A 15581-nucleotide genomic window follows, 5' to 3' on the forward strand; every position below is an offset into this window, starting at 1 on the left:
CAAAATAAACGTTTCCTTGGAGAGTTACTGCAGATCTTTGCTTCCTATATCCATCACTACTACCAGGAATGATCACTGTTTACATCCATGATCCAAGTATTACTACTCTACGCATTTGAAGTTAAATTTTTCCAGGCACTGCTCATTTGTTTTTATTTTATACACTGTGAATATATATATATATATATATATATATATATATATATATATATATACATACACACACACACACTTTAAAATGCACAAGCACACATGGACATGGGTAATTTTTTTTAAAAGTCACCCTACAGCCCTCAGATCAGAGTACACCACTTTTGTTTTTTAAACTGTATTGATTTATTTAAGTTTTTATCTTTTTTAAATCTCCTTTCAGCATTTTAAAAATAAAGTTAGATTTTTAAATATACGTTAAATTTTTTCTGTGAACCTAAATAACTCGGTGCTGCAGCTGAGTTTCCCCACTTTGGGAAAATAATGAATATTTCTATTCTATTTTCAAAGCTTGTTTTTATCTGCCATGTCCACACAACTATGCAATAATGTGTAAATAATTTTAAATTACCCAATAAAACCAACACAAACAACATATAAGTATATCTTTAATAACGAACATGATCAAATCTAAGAATGTGATAGTGACCTCTGATACAATAGATATTTAATACAAGGGTGACGTAAAATTTTGCATAAATTTTCTATATTCCGATACCATTATACAGTATAACTCTGATTTCCCCTGCTTTCTGCCACTCTTGCATACACGCACAATACAGCAAGCATGTATTGCTGTATTAAACAAACAAAAAAATTCACAAACATTTACCACACAGGCTAGTCTCTTGGTTTCCATATACTTGACAATTAATCGGTCAATAATAATAATAATAATAATAATGATGATGCTACAGCTTAACATTTTGAGGCGGTTTCATTTCTGGTACATTAAAGCTTCTGAGAATGGAGTGGAAACTTATGTCAAGATTAAAATGGTGTTAAGAGAAAGAAAACCACACCTGGCTTAAATAAGCAGTATTAATTTCAAAGAATTTGTAAATAGGAATTTAAGAGAACAGTTAATCTAAAAGAAAATTCTTTCCCTGAAAATGAAAATATTCCCCTCTTGCTATGCTGAAAACAAAATTAAGGCTTCATTATTCCCCAAACGATTATCCTAAGCCTTACTCCAGATCATTCTTTTGTAGCCATTTTTAAAGATTTATGGTTTAATTTTCCACAGCCTTGCACATAAATATCTCTGCAAACAGAAACCTTCAGTTTGACACTAAAGTAAAAGTTTCCTACAATGAAAATGGGCATCAAGAAGGTATTTATTCCTTCTTCTTCTGAGGTTGATGATATAAAACACAACTGACCACACACACAGATAGCAGACGTTTTGTCATTGAAGTGTTCTCCACTCATTTAGATTAACCAACACGAGCACTTAACATCTCTTCAACACACAAACCACAATGTGAACAGTCACTGAATATCAGCAGCAGGTTGTCGGTCAGACGTGCAGATATTTTGTTTTCTGACTTAGCTGAGTAAACTTCCAAGGATAAAAAAAGTTAACTGATGTTATTAAAATAACTTTACATGGTGAAATTTTGTTTCATCCCTGCACACGTTACAAAGAAACCCAGAGCAAAGTGGCTCAAAAGGTTTGTCACGGGCCAAAGTTGTTAATAAATAGAAAACAATTATATTTTCCTCTTTTTTTCTGTAACGTCTGTGTTTTCATTCTGATTTTATTGTGTCCGCCCAAATGTAAGTGTTGATCTTTTCAGAGGCTAGCTTCTACAGTTCACTTCTGACGATCCTGGAAAAAATAGAACAAAACAGAACAAATACCTTTAATCAATCTTGCAAAGTTAAAACCTGTTAAAACATTTTTCAAAATCAGATTTAAAATGCCATCTAATATAGGTACACAAATATTAAAAATCTGATTACATATGAAAATATTAACAGCATCAGGTGATAACTTATTTAATCAACTGATTATACAAATAACCTGACAATAATGTAAAGGTACATTTGGTTTAAAACCGCAACCTTTTGAATCCCTTGCTTAAGGATAAATGTGGCGGTAGTTCCAGTGCTCAACCAGAGAGGGCGCTAAAACTAGCTCTTTACATAAACACCAAAGAATCGGTTTAGTTTTCTACAGCAGATGTTATAGCTAGTCCTTCTGGTAAATATTTGATCCTAAATTTATCACAATCTGAACTGGGTTCTGGTCATTTCCCTACTTTAGAGGGGTTTTATTTGGTTAAAAAAGAAAAAAATAAAATCCACCGCGGACGCTTCGTATCGGCCGCACGTCATTTCAGGCTACATGCCTACTCTCACGTTTAAACTAATGTTGCGTTCAAATTGAACTCTGAAATGGGAAATTCCGACTTCCCAATCGGAAAAAAAATCAACTGGAACGCTCTCTAAAGTCGGATTTCCCAGAGGAAAACTGGGTGCAACTCCGACTACTCCCAGTTACGACTTGTGAGGCGGACTTTGCGCTTCAATATGGCCGCTCCTCGCATAAGTGTATGGTGAAATGTTTTTTCACACACACGTAAGAATGCGACTAAAATCAACTACATGGAGCGCCAGCAACTCTAAACTGAACACATTAAAAGTGGTGTTTGTTTATGGAAAGTGAACATTAATGGAGACAGTAACTAGCAGCATTTATAGATTATAGATTTCAATTACGAGTGTAGTTCTGAGAAATTATTTTACCCAAATTCACAAAGTGATAGCTGATTTTAAAAAAAGTGAAAATGCTTTTTCATCGCTAATCCAACACTTTACACAGGATTTTGTGTTAAATTATTGGGTTTGTGCAACATTTACACCATAAATTTACACCATAAATTCCCTTTTTCTAGGTGTTGGGAGTCAAAAGATGTATAACTGGTGTTAGGAAAGCACAGATTAAGCACTGGAACCAGTTTATTTGAAGAATAAAAAAATATTAACAAAGCTCACTTATCCAAAGCTTAATTTTTTACTGAAACTCTAATTATCTTCTTTAACTATTACCCAAAACCAAGCTAAGAGGAGCAAGATTAAACTGCGTTTACCTGATCAACTCTGGATCGACTCTGTATCGAGACAGGCTCATAGCTCTGGTAAAAACAAGAACATAAAACCAGTGAGAAAATGTGGATGAAATGGTTCAAATTTTAAACTAAGAAAGAACTACCTAAACATGAATAAAAAAATGTTAATTTTAGCTTTTGTATAATTTTTATTTAACCTGGTAAACTGCCATTTCTTGTGATGGGATAAGTGAGGACATAATAAATCATTTTATAATTTTTACCATATTTAATAAAACTTTTTTCAGAGAGAAATTACATTTTTAGTAGGAAAATGATTAATTACTTGATTATTTCAATAATCCATTCATCACAATTAATTCTAGTAATTGTTTGAGCCATAATTGCACTGTGATAATGGTGTGTAGGCAAAAATGTATGTTTAAAATAAATATTCCAAACAACAAATATTTTATTCTATAGACATGTTGCAACATGACGTCACGTCCACAAGATCCCTCAGTGACTATCAGTACCATTGGTTTTAGCTGTCAAGTTGTCAACATGACGTGCTTAATCTTAAATGTATGCGTGATAAAGAAAAGAAACAAAGATGCAGTGCTTTGGTGCTAATTGTCAACACTACAACAATTAGGCATCACATTTTACAGGTCAGAAAAAGTTTTAATAAAAAAGAAAAAGCAAGGGAAAGAGAAGCAGATCAGTTATGCTAGCTTGACTTTGACAACCTTAACATGTAGATGTGCTTCAGAATTCTGTGTTTAGATTCAGTCACAAAAATACAAGAAAAGGCGACCTACACACCAAGTCTGACAGATCATCGGAACAGGTGTTTAAATTAGCTAATCAACAACCGTTGTGTTCAGACGTTCACTTATTAATTACTAATCACAAATTAAACAAATCTGAAAACATAATAGTATAACTAGCAGTGTCCTGTTTCTTGGTGTGGAAATCTGATACACTAGTGGAGCCATTGTCAGTCAGCCAGTTGCTATGGCAACAGGTTTGTGTAGTGTAGCTAGCATAGAGAGTGAGGAAAAAAAGTATACTAGTTATTCTGCAACAGTTTTTCTGCGTTAATTTCACTTTGCTGTGGCGAACTGCACTAAATAAACAATACCTGAAGGTTTCACTTTGTTAATGGCATTATTCCACTGCAGCATGTCGATGACATGTAAAAAAAAATCTTTTTTTTTTACCTCCAGCGTTAATCTAAACAATAAAATGCCATGTGCCTATACATAATTCCCAGAAATCTGAACCAGAAGTGATCTGCACCATCTTAGTGTGTGCACAATGCATAGCAGACCAAGGGCTTTGAGACCAACAAAATGAAAATATGTGGACACTCTTGACCAATGTGGGAGAGAAAGATACGGGTTGGTCCCGACAGCAGGACCGACCCGTAAGAGCCAGAGTATGGAAAATACATCAGACAATGTGGACAAGCTGCCTCCAACCTCATAAAACGTAGTTAACCATGTAATGAAAGCAGAGTGTTTATAAAAGCTGTTAGCTAAGCTAATTTAACTAGTTTGACAGTAAGTACAACAGTAAATATCTCTATCTTAGTATTACACAAAGATAGAGTTTTCAAAAAAGGTAACCGAGTAACAGTAGTAATGTACTTATGTTGTTTATAAGTTACATAGGAATGAGATGAACTAGTTCTAACTTTGTGGCTTATTGTTGTCATAGCAACACCATAGCAACTGTCAAGATGGCCGTCAATCACAGAGTTCACGGTGTGACACGTCGCATGAGAACTGTGCATATGGCTTGGTCTGGATCAGATAATTACCTTTTTCACGACGTCCTCCTCCTCCTGCTTCTTCTCGTAGTGGGAGAAGTCATCAAAGATGGAGGTGGTGTGTTTGTACTGGGCGATGATCTTCAGCACCTGCTTGGCCTTCTCCAGAGGAACCTCCTGGGTGTCCCGTGAGTTGGTGACCGGCTTGTTGTCGTTGTTCTCCAGGCGGATGTGGCGCAGCTGGCTGTTGGGCACGTCCTTAACAAACAGCCAGTTCACGTCGAACTTGCCCTTCCACTTGTCCTGCGCCCAGACTCCGGCGCTGGTGCCGTAGTCCACAGGGGAGCGCATCTCCGCCACGCCGCAGAAGTGGCCGCTGCCGTTGACGCTGAACAACAAGTAGACAGGACCTTTGGCGGTCATGGCCCGGTAGGCGGCGTCCAGCCGCTTGTTGCCGTGCTCTGTGCTGCACCAGATGGAGTACTTAATGGAGCGGTGGATGTCGTCCTCGGAGTAGCTCTTGATGATGAACACACGGCCGTTTTTCAAGTTCCAGTCGAAATCCTTGGGGTTGTAGCTGTGGGCCGCTCGCAGCTTCTCCAGAACCGGGTGGGACTCCGAGCCAGGATTGGCGGGAACAAACCCAGCGATGCCTCCGTTTCCTACACCACCACCACCGTTGGACGAGCCGCTGCTGTCCAGGCTTCCGCCGCTGTAGCAGAGGTTACGGTTGCGTGGCGCCACCCATCTGGTTTGGGGTGTGGGGGCGGAGTTGTGGTTCTGGTAGGACTGCGGTGGTCCTGGCATGGTCATCTGCTGAACAAGGGACTGGACGGACTGCAGGGACTGCTGCAGCGGCGGGATGAGGCTTGCCGTGTGGGAGTGCAGGTGGGACGGGTGGTGCTGGTGGTGTAGAGGCGGCGCCATCTTGGCGGCGGTGCCTTTATTATCCCACGTGTCGATGTCCATGCTGTGCTTGATGGGCGGCGGTGGCGGAAGAACTCCGCCGGCTAGCGGCATCCCAGGCTTGTTCTTCGCCTTCTGCTGCTGCTGCTTGGCCGGTTTGCTGGCGATCGCCGCCCACGATGTCGGCTTTTGAGGCGGCATTCCGACTGGCGTGCCGCCGTTGCCCATGGCGACACCCCCGCCTATCACGGAGCCTGCGCTCTTCACACCCGAGCCACTTCCTGTCACATCGCTGCCTATTTTCAGGCCCAGCATGCCTTGCTCCAAGCTGTTCATGCCTGGGGCTTTGCTCAGGGTGTCACTATGGAAACCGGTCTGGCCGTCAGGGACTAGAGTGCCCCCTAGGGAGCTGGGAGGGTAGCTGTAGCTGCCCCCATAGGCTGAGCTCTGAGTCTGCTGGCCCTGGGAGCCGCTGGTGCCCCAGGTAGAGAACGCCGGGTTCTCTGGGAAAAAATTGAAGCGGTGTGGGTAAATGCTGCTGCTGAGCCCACCGGGCTGCCCGAACACGGTGTCAGGCATGAAGTGGTGGTCTCCATTACTGAGGGGGGCGTAGGGGGCCAGGTAGGGGATCGGTGGGTCGCCTCCGGTGGACCAGGGCGCCTCGTTAAGAGGGTAAGGAAATCCAATAGAGGGGGCATAGTAGCTGGACAGGTAGGGGTCCGTCATGGACTGATAGCTGTTATTCTACAAGGAAAAACAGATTCAAGATGAATCACCAGATAAAACCAAACAAACGGCAGGGCTGGGCAATTCATCGATTTTAATAATTTAATCAAACTTCTGAAGATATTTTTTTTTCTCCATTAACTGGGTGACCATAGTTCAGAGTGATGCGAGGGTGGCCATCTTGTTTTACAGCTTCTATTTATTTTGAATTCTACGACAGAATATTAGGGGCAGGTTAAGATTTTATTTTTTAATTACAAGAATAAAGTCTTATGGCTATAGAGTCAAGACTGTCGCAATAAGCAATTAAATTAGTTACATGACAAATTAAAGTGAGCTCAATTTCCATTAATTTTTTTAAACTGTTTTTGTTTAGATATTTTACAATTCATTTTATTCATGATTTTGCTTGTTTCCTTGTTTTTGATTGTTGTGTCTTATTTTACACATTTGAAATTAAAAGAATATTAGTCGTTGCGAGGGCAAACTTGCATTGTTATGTCTTTAGCTTTATGTTAGTTGAAAATAGTCTCAAAATGACAATATTATCATTTATTACAATAATTTCTAGAGCAAAATATTAACTAGGAAAAATTATTACTGTATCAGACCTAAATGGATATGAAAAAGGTCATAATGTTACTAGAATAAAGTCATAATTTTAGGAGAACCCCTGCACAAACAATAACAAAATATTTAAATGAGGAATATTGTAAAGTTATAAATTGGTGTTGGTTTTATAGATTAGATATACTTAATTTTTTAACATCAGAATGATCAGAACAGGACTTTAAAATGATCATGCAACAAATGTGAGAAGCTTTTTTCTCATTAAAATTATATTTTTACTTTAATATTTCAATGTTCTGGTAAAAATTTCTCTATATTTTGTTATTATGACTATATTGTTGTTATTAAACAAAAATGATCATAACCTGGCCCTAAACGCCATCATACAACTCATAGAAGTGGAATCGAAATACAGTTTTGTCAAATTTTCTGTTATGTCTTGAGAAAATAAAATGTATTGAAAATGATCAGAAATCAGATCTGGCGTCAGAAAACCTGAGATTTTATTTTTAAGCCGCATCGCCCAGCCCTACAGAAGCGTTTCAGTGTCACAGATCTTTAAAATATCCCTCTGTAGCTCCTACCTGACTGGACTGGCTAGTGAGATACGGCTCAAAGTCATTATCATGCACAGAGTCCTTCTGGTGGAGGGAGCCGTTCTGCACTGAAACTGGAAAGGCTGCAATAAAATCAAACTACTGTTAAAACCGGACACCATCATTTGCATAAACTTCCAACCAGGCAAATGGAGCCATGTTTATTCTGAAGCTAATAGATGATGAACATGATGGAGATAAAACACTGACATCATCTGCATGAAAGCTCAACACCAGGACGTTATCTTAAACAAATGAGAACTGATCCACTAGCCTCTGCACACAAACAGGGTTTCATGATTGAAACAGATGAAACTACCTTTGTTTTCTTCACTGTCATACAGATTTAGAAGTTTACATACACTTTGATCACAATGCCTGAAACAATTTGGGAAAGTTCAACTGATGTCACGTCAAAGCTCTGTTTTCACCTCACAGTCCAGAAGTCTCAACTTTTGCTACATTTTCAGCTGGTTTGGTTCGCTTTCACACTGCACTGTGTCAAACAAGCCAAACTAGGAAAACTGCATCAATTGCAGTTTTACGGCCAATTTCTGATTACCGATCTTTAAAAAGCCTCACCTGCACATTCCAATTTGGTCGATGCAATTTTTCTGTCTGAAATGTCGCTAAATATAACAAGAAAGTTGCTGAGTTGGCAGCAGTGGAGAGACTATGGTTAACTGCAAACATGCAGACATGACCTGGTGGGCCGGTCTGTCAGTCAAACCTCTCTAACAGGAAAACACAAGAGGACAGTGCCTGATTTTCAGACCTTTGGCGAAGCAGATAAGATCAGTTTCGCATGCAAGTTTTGTCTGATCTCTCAAAACTAAGGAAATTCACACTGATAAATCTAGTTTTAATGGTACATATTTTAAACTTGGCTTGTTTTGAACTGCTAACATTAATTAAAATGGCTGACAAACTGCTAGCCTCAAACCGCTCTGGGATTTTCTGCCTTTTCCATAAAGTCAGAGGAATCTGACATCCATCAACTGAATCAATAATAACTAAACAAAACGTAATTTAAGAAATATATTGTCAAATCTGAATGTAATAATCAGAGGTGGGCAGAGTACCTAAAACATTTACTTAAGAGTAGAACTACTTCAACATATTTGAAAAATGTATTTGGTAAAAAGTTTACTCAAGTGTTGAGTAACTGATCAAATTATCAATCATTTAAAATTTAAAAAAGTAAATAATTAGATGGACCAAATTATAAAGTTAAGTGGAAATTTTGGTATTTTAAAGACAAAAATGACAGTATTTATTATAAATAACAAAATATAACAAAACCAGGCAAAATATTTTTTTTCTGAAATCAATTTCTTTCAATATAAAACTAACAAAAAACTGCAGGTCTGTATCTGGTAGTTTTCTGGTTAAAATATGCTTGTTCTTCATTCACTGGGAAGAAAATCCAGAAGTTTTACTCAAGAAAAAGTAGAAATACTAAATAATAAAATTACTTAAGTAAAAGGGCAGCACAGTAAAACCACTCCTAAAAGTAAGATTTTTCCAAAAGAAAAGTTATTCAAGTAAATGTAACTAGTTACTACCCAGCTCTGTTTACATCACAGCCTCCTGTTGTTCTGCTGTGTTGTCAATCATCAACATATAAAGCCCGCTTTTCTTTTTTTAAATCTACCTGGAAAGGAGGCAGGTGTGTGTGTGTGTGTTTAATATTTACATAGATTAACGCCTGGTTTTGCAGTGAACATTATTCTCTTACCTTTGCTTGCATCTTGTCCTTTCGATGTCTTCACGGTAACATTAAAGAGAGAGAAAACAAACACATCATGTTTTGGTCATGTTTGCACATTTAGCATGCTCTAGTTTAATTTGCGCCTTTAAAAATGGAATCTAATAGGAATATTAAGCAGTGTTGAGGAGTCAGACGGCAACTGGAAGCTGTGGTCCAGGCCTTGGTTGGTTCCCAGCAGATGATTTTAGCTGCTAACCTCCCCTCTCTCTGGGCTAACTAACTTCCTAGCTCCGGTTTCACGGCTTAGTTCACCTCTCTACACGGAAATCTGAAGCATTTTCGCCGCTCACCTGAGGGTCTATGCTAGCGGCAGACATCATTTATCCACCAGGTGTTGAGTTGGAATGGAGCCCCGACAGGACGAGCTACGGAGAGGCTTTTTTCTCTGCCCTGCTAGCTGCGGCTGTTAGCCGGACTGTCGACTCGGCTCGCCTGCGCTTGTCGTGGCCCTGCTGGCAGGTCGCGCCGCCCTGTCCGCATTAATCCAGCCGGGCTTCAGTCCGCTCCGAGCCCCTCAAAGCTAAACTAGACCAGCCCCGGCGGCCTCGCAGCTCATTTGGCCCCAAAACAGCAGCTTCTTCCAGTGCCTGAGGAGCGGAAATGACGTAGCTGGGTCACGTGACTGCGCAATGGCAAAATCAAAGACGTCAACTAAAGGCAGATTTAGTTTCTAAAAATGCATACCGCTATTTAGGCCCGAGCAGCAAAGCGCTGCGAAGGCCTATTGTTTCTGTACCGTTTCTTATTCTTATTTTTCTGCCCCATCAAAGAGGGACCTATATCATATTCAAAAACTCACCAAACTTGGCGGACGCATCGAGCCTGTTTCTGAATTTTAAGTCATCCCAAAAATCGCAGAAAAAATGGCTCAACGTCGCCATCTAGCAATTTTCAAAAGACCCTTTGCTATTCCCTTACTTCATCGAAGAGACATGAAATTTGGTTCAGTTGTAGAGCTCACCAAGATGCTCAGAATTTACAATTAATGTCATAAAGCTTACCATATCACAGGAAGTCGGCCATTTTGGATTGAAGTTCCGATTTTGACCCCATTTTTGCCGTTTACAGCCTTGTATTTGATCAAACTCCTCCTAGGGATTTCGATTGATGGGCTTCAAACTCGGTCAGTCTGATCATAAGGCATGGCCGATTCAAAGTTATCAAACTTTGAATCATTCAAAGAGTTCACCTCTAAAGAGCTCAAAAGTTTTGAAATGTAATTTGACTCCACTACGCCCCCTAACATAATAAATCAGCTTTATTTCGTCGCTGCATCGACCGATTTGCACCAGATTTATTGTGAGTCGTCGGGGAGCACTGCCGAACGCATTCATGTGTGTCGCCTGGTGGACGGGCGGGGAAACTGCATAACAGCTTCTGCGGTGGCGGGAGGGCGGCGGTGCCGGAACCCCCGCAGTGGCCAATAGGCCGGAGCGAGGACCGGACGAGGTTGCTCGCGACTTTAATTAAAATTATATTCAGCATTTTATATATACTACAAAAGTTATGTATATATATATATATATATATATATATATATATATATATATATATATATATATATATATATATATATATATATATATATATATATATATATATATATATATATATATACACACATATAGATAGCTACGTATATATAAATAGTAATTTAAATAACGAAACATTGTTATTGAAATAGTGAAATAATTATTTAACCATATATATATATTAGATGTAGTCACATACATTTAGATATACTTATATACATATGCATGTACATGCATATGTATACATTTACACATATTACATGGCTTATGTTTATAAAAATCCAAAAATATTTATATAATTTATCTTACAATGTAAAATGTGTATTCATAAAAAATATCTAAATACTTTTTTTAAGTCTTTGGGCCCCCCAAAAATTAGGTTTCTGGGCTGCTGTAAACCTTTTCTAAAGTCTGACCCAGGCAGAATACTGCAGCACCACATCTAGAAGGAAGTTGTTAATGCCTCTACTGAATAGACTTGTAAATACGTTTAATTTAGGGTATTTTTATGTTATATCTTCTTTCAAGGAGGATTATTCTTGTAAATCATATTTAGGTTACTGGTGCAAAATGTAATATTTTTAAGCAACAAATAACTCAAAATAAAACCATTTACTCCAGGTTGGCTTGTTTCACTTTAGGTCTTGAGGTGCAGAAAACAATTAAAAGAACAAAATCAGCAAGAAGAAACAATGAAAAGTCCATTAAAAATAATCACATTTTTCCCCAATCAGTTGGGGAGTATTCAGTATTGCCCCATTTTGTTTTTTGGTTTAGTGAGCTAAACCAAAATGGGGCAATACATTTAAAACACTCCCTCCAAAATCTAACCCACATGTTGAGTACAGATTATAATTCTAACACATTACAGATACATTATTTCACTTTATTCTGTTCTGGAACTTTTTTGGACCGGTCATTTGCTAGATACAGCTTTTATTATTTCACATAATTTTTATAGCTCATTCTCTATAAGTTAGCCACAGTATATGGGAACAAAAGCCAAAAATGTTTAATTTTATTATTACTTTACTGTTAACCACACATTCCTTTATACATTTTTTTTTACAACAAAAATGAAATGTTCAATAAAAATGCTGCACTTAGCTCAACCATCTTTGTTATCTATGAAATGTTTCTAGAGAAATGATTCCCCTTCTTCATTTTACCCATTTGAGGTGAAGAAACGTCTATGCGCCACCTAGTGGTAACAAATATGCAGTACACTCAGTATTGGGAAAACGGAGCTATAAACAGGAGCTTTCATCGAGCTCATCTTAAATGTTTTACAGACGAGAAGAGGCGTAGAGTAGGACTGGAAGATTATGTCCTTGACACATTTTTCAATTCTTGCCTTGGTTTTTGGTTTCACAACTAAAATTAAGATGATGAAGATGATGATTGGGTCTTAGAGGACCTTTTCTGCCTGGATTCTTTTCAGCATCTTTGAACAGATGTTCCTTACAGTCATTTGTAATCTGAAAAAATAAAAACAATTATCAAAGAAATGTGCATAAGAGATGTAAGAGCAAGTAGAGATAAAATTGGATGCAAACAAGAAGGAATGAAATGGTGGAGGATTAAGGACTTTAATCTTCTGAGATCAAAACTCAGACTTCTCAAAATCTGAATTCTCAAATTAAAGTCCAAATTTTTACTTTGACAATTAAACAGAATTCTCAGAAAAAAGTCTGAATTTTGAGAAAAAAAAAATCTGAATTTATAGGTTAAAGTCATAATTCTGAGAATCCTCAGAAATATGACTTTATTTTCCTTAGATTAAAACTCATAATTGTAAAAAAAAAAAAAAAAAAAAAAAAACCCTCATAATTCTAGGATTAAAATTATAATTCGGTTTTTCATCCTCATCCTCTGTCTTAGCATCTTCCATGGCTTTGCAAAATAACCTTGAACCTTTTTACATTTTGCCAAATAAAATGTAAAAAAGTGCTGCGTGTGTGTTTATTCATCCTTTGTGTTTTCTTGCCAGTTTACACTGATTGGCCAATTTGTTTGGGTTTATTATTATTGTTATTAGATACAGGCTGCATGCAGTGTGTGTGGAAGATCTGCATGCACCAGCTGACAGGCGTCACTTGACTTTTGTAAGTTTATTTTTCAGTTTTCATAAGGGAGCAAAAGTTTTTCTTAGAATTTTGCAACTTGGCAACAAAAAATAATGTGAAAAACATTTTATCTGCTGTTTGACTCTTTTTTCTCTGATACAGTTTATATCTGAGAAAAAGAAGAGAACACAATGACCTGACTAGAGAATTATTCTTGAAGCAGTTTTATCTAAATCAACACTCAGACGCTTCAGTTCACCCACAGCAACAACAACAATTAAATAAGTGAAGGTTAGACAAAGCCAAAATCAAAAGAAATTCATAAAAAATAAAAAAGAACAAGGCAACAGAACATATTATGGCAATTTCCTATGAACTAATGACATACTGAATGTGAATAAATTACAGTAGATTGGTTTTACTTACAGCTCTCTTCCTCTGGAAATCTGCTGACTGCATAACAGGAACAAACGACTCCCAGGAGCTGAGAACAAAATCAAGAACATCAAGAAAAAGGTTTCAAAGCTTCCTGCTTACTGCAGATTTGATCTTTTAGCCAGCAAAAGATAAAATAGCACATCACAATGTCCCAGGTGAATAAGTGTTTGCTGAATTTCTCTGTGAATTGTGGTACAGTGATCCCTCGCCACTTCGCGGTTCACTTATCGCGGATTCGCTATTTCGCAGATTTTCATAATGCTTTTTTTTTTTTTTTTTTTTTTGGTGCATTGTGCTCTGCATTCTGATTCGCTAAAAACTCACTCCCGCTTCTTGTATCAAAACATGCTACGAATTGTGCTATCATTTTGTCGTCTCGTGCAGTTATGTGTACGTACATAAAACAGCTTGGCAAATTAACATTAAGTTGGCCAAATTATCTTGTAATTTCGAAGAAGAGAACACTGCAGAGCGCAGTCAGGATGCAGCAGTCTGAAGAGCAGTGAAACGGCCTACACGTGAGTCACTGTATTTGTATACAGTACATGTAATAGTTGCTAATTGTAAAAAAAAAAAGTTTTCTATTTCGCGGATTTCACTTATCGCGGGTCATTTTCGGAACGTAACCCCCGCGATAAATGAGGGATTACTGTATTTGAAAATAAAGATAATAAAAAATACCTTCTTCTGTTTGTTGAGTAATCTAATGTTACACAACATAATCAAAATTCTGATTATTTGTGCAAAGGTTTATATTTTTTAAACTGAGGTGAATTTTAAGCTTTTTGGTCATGTTTGTCCTTTAAACTCATTAATTAGTGAAGAGAGTAAATATTCAAAGCCAAGGGAATGTGTTTGAGTTAAAATTTAAAGGCCTGACAGAGGAAGTTTTGCTGTCAGTTTGTCTAACTGGTGAACATGTGAGACTCACTGACAGAAGGAGCTGGGCGGCGCAGTGCAGAACCTCCAGGTACTGGTACTGCAGCCAGCAGCTCGGCACTGAGGCCAGCTGGGGGTTCTGGTGCTCGCTCCACCTGTCAGAGGGCGGGTTCTGGCTCTGACATCCCGGCCCGTTGTCCTTCCACCAGGAGGAATGTGAGGAAACTCCCAGGGAGAGGATGTGGCTGTCCTGCAGCGAGACCGGGAGAAACGGACCCGGTTAAACCAAATTCTCCTAAAGTAACGTTTTCTCTATGAGGTCAGTGCTGAGTCACTTGATTTTTGTCACTTAAACATTAATATTGTTCTGTTAAAATATAATGAGAATGGTCTTAATGCACAGCATATAAACCGATAAACATAATAAAATAATTTTTATTTGGAAAGATGCATTTCCTGGATTAGCTTTTAAATTTAACATTAAAAAAAATATGAGAAATTATTTTTGAAAACCTTACTTCAAACAAAACAAATAAAAGATGATTGACCAAAATGATTATGTCATTAAAAAAATAAATAAAGGGAAAATCTTGCTATTGCACACCGCACTTTCCAGTTTTTTATTTGTAAATAATGTTTTGAATTATGTATAATTTTCTTTTCACTTCACAGATGTCCACCACTTGTGTTGATAAAATATGCTTATGTTTGTTGTTGTAATGTGACAAAATGTGGAAAAGGTCAAAGGGTATGAATACTTTTGCAAGCGACTGTAACCAAACTTGTGAAAAAAAATGGCAGATTTTCTGATTCAAAACATTAGAACTTTCCTTAATGTATAAATATTCTCTGACAACCTAAATTAGTATTTTTATTCTATTTTTTCCCCTTTAGGTCTGTTTTGCTAAGTGTTTTTTTTGTTAAGCTAATAAAAACTCAATAGATAAACTACAATATTAATTAATAGAATAATACACTTGTACATAGAATTGAAAATAGTTCAATAACCCAAATGATAAAAGCAACAAAAATGAAAACAATAACAGAACAATAAAATAATTTCAAATAAAAACTGTGAAAATAAAAACAGAAATACTGTCTTCAATGCAAAAACATTACATTTCTGTATTATTTTGTACTGCACAGTGGTATTACTGATCATAATAAACAAAAAAAAATGTATAAAACAATATACATATATTTTTATAGTACTTTGAGAGTAAAGTGAAGAAAAAATGAACTAGAATAAATTATTAAACTCAAAAGAAAGTAAATAACG

The 15581-nt window shown here is 37.3% G+C and overlaps 2 protein-coding genes across 7 annotated transcripts in view; both read right to left on the bottom strand.

Moving 5' to 3' along the window:
- Positions 1–582: 582 nt before the first annotated feature.
- LOC122835873 (YTH domain-containing family protein 1-like) lies at positions 583–10020 on the bottom strand. Of its 2 annotated transcripts, XM_044125299.1 has the most exons (6): positions 9678–10020; positions 9355–9382; positions 7605–7699; positions 4870–6468; positions 3087–3131; positions 583–1822 (listed from the first exon to the last, which is right to left on the bottom strand). In XM_044125299.1, exons 1-6 carry the CDS (start codon positions 9705–9707, stop codon positions 1808–1810), a joined length of 1812 nt encoding a protein of 603 aa, XP_043981234.1. In that variant the 5' UTR covers positions 9708–10020; the 3' UTR covers positions 583–1807. The 2 variants fall into 2 exon arrangements, with proteins under 2 accessions (XP_043981234.1, XP_043981244.1); XM_044125309.1 differs by lacking the exon at positions 7605–7699 and having other exon boundaries at positions 9678–10019.
- A 1522-nt stretch (positions 10021–11542) lies between these two features.
- Positions 11543–15581, bottom strand: part of nkain5 (sodium/potassium transporting ATPase interacting 5) — a 31947-nt gene continuing 27908 nt past the window's right edge. For 4 of the 5 annotated variants that reach the window (XM_044125416.1, XM_044125424.1, XM_044125442.1 and 1 more), the window contains 3 exons: positions 14359–14552; positions 13412–13469; positions 11543–12397 (listed from right to left, as the gene is read on the bottom strand). In XM_044125416.1, coding sequence (XP_043981351.1) covers positions 12263–12397; positions 13412–13469; positions 14359–14552 — 387 coding nt within the window. In that variant the 3' untranslated portion in view covers positions 11543–12262. Of the gene's footprint in view, positions 12398–13411; positions 13470–14354; positions 14553–15581 lie in introns of all 5 variants that reach the window. The other variant, XM_044125434.1, reaches the window with a different exon arrangement.

The sequence above is a fragment of the Gambusia affinis genome, linkage group LG01, assembly GCF_019740435.1.
Source record: "Gambusia affinis linkage group LG01, SWU_Gaff_1.0, whole genome shotgun sequence".
In the NCBI taxonomy this organism is placed as follows: domain Eukaryota; kingdom Metazoa; phylum Chordata; class Actinopteri; order Cyprinodontiformes; family Poeciliidae; genus Gambusia; species Gambusia affinis.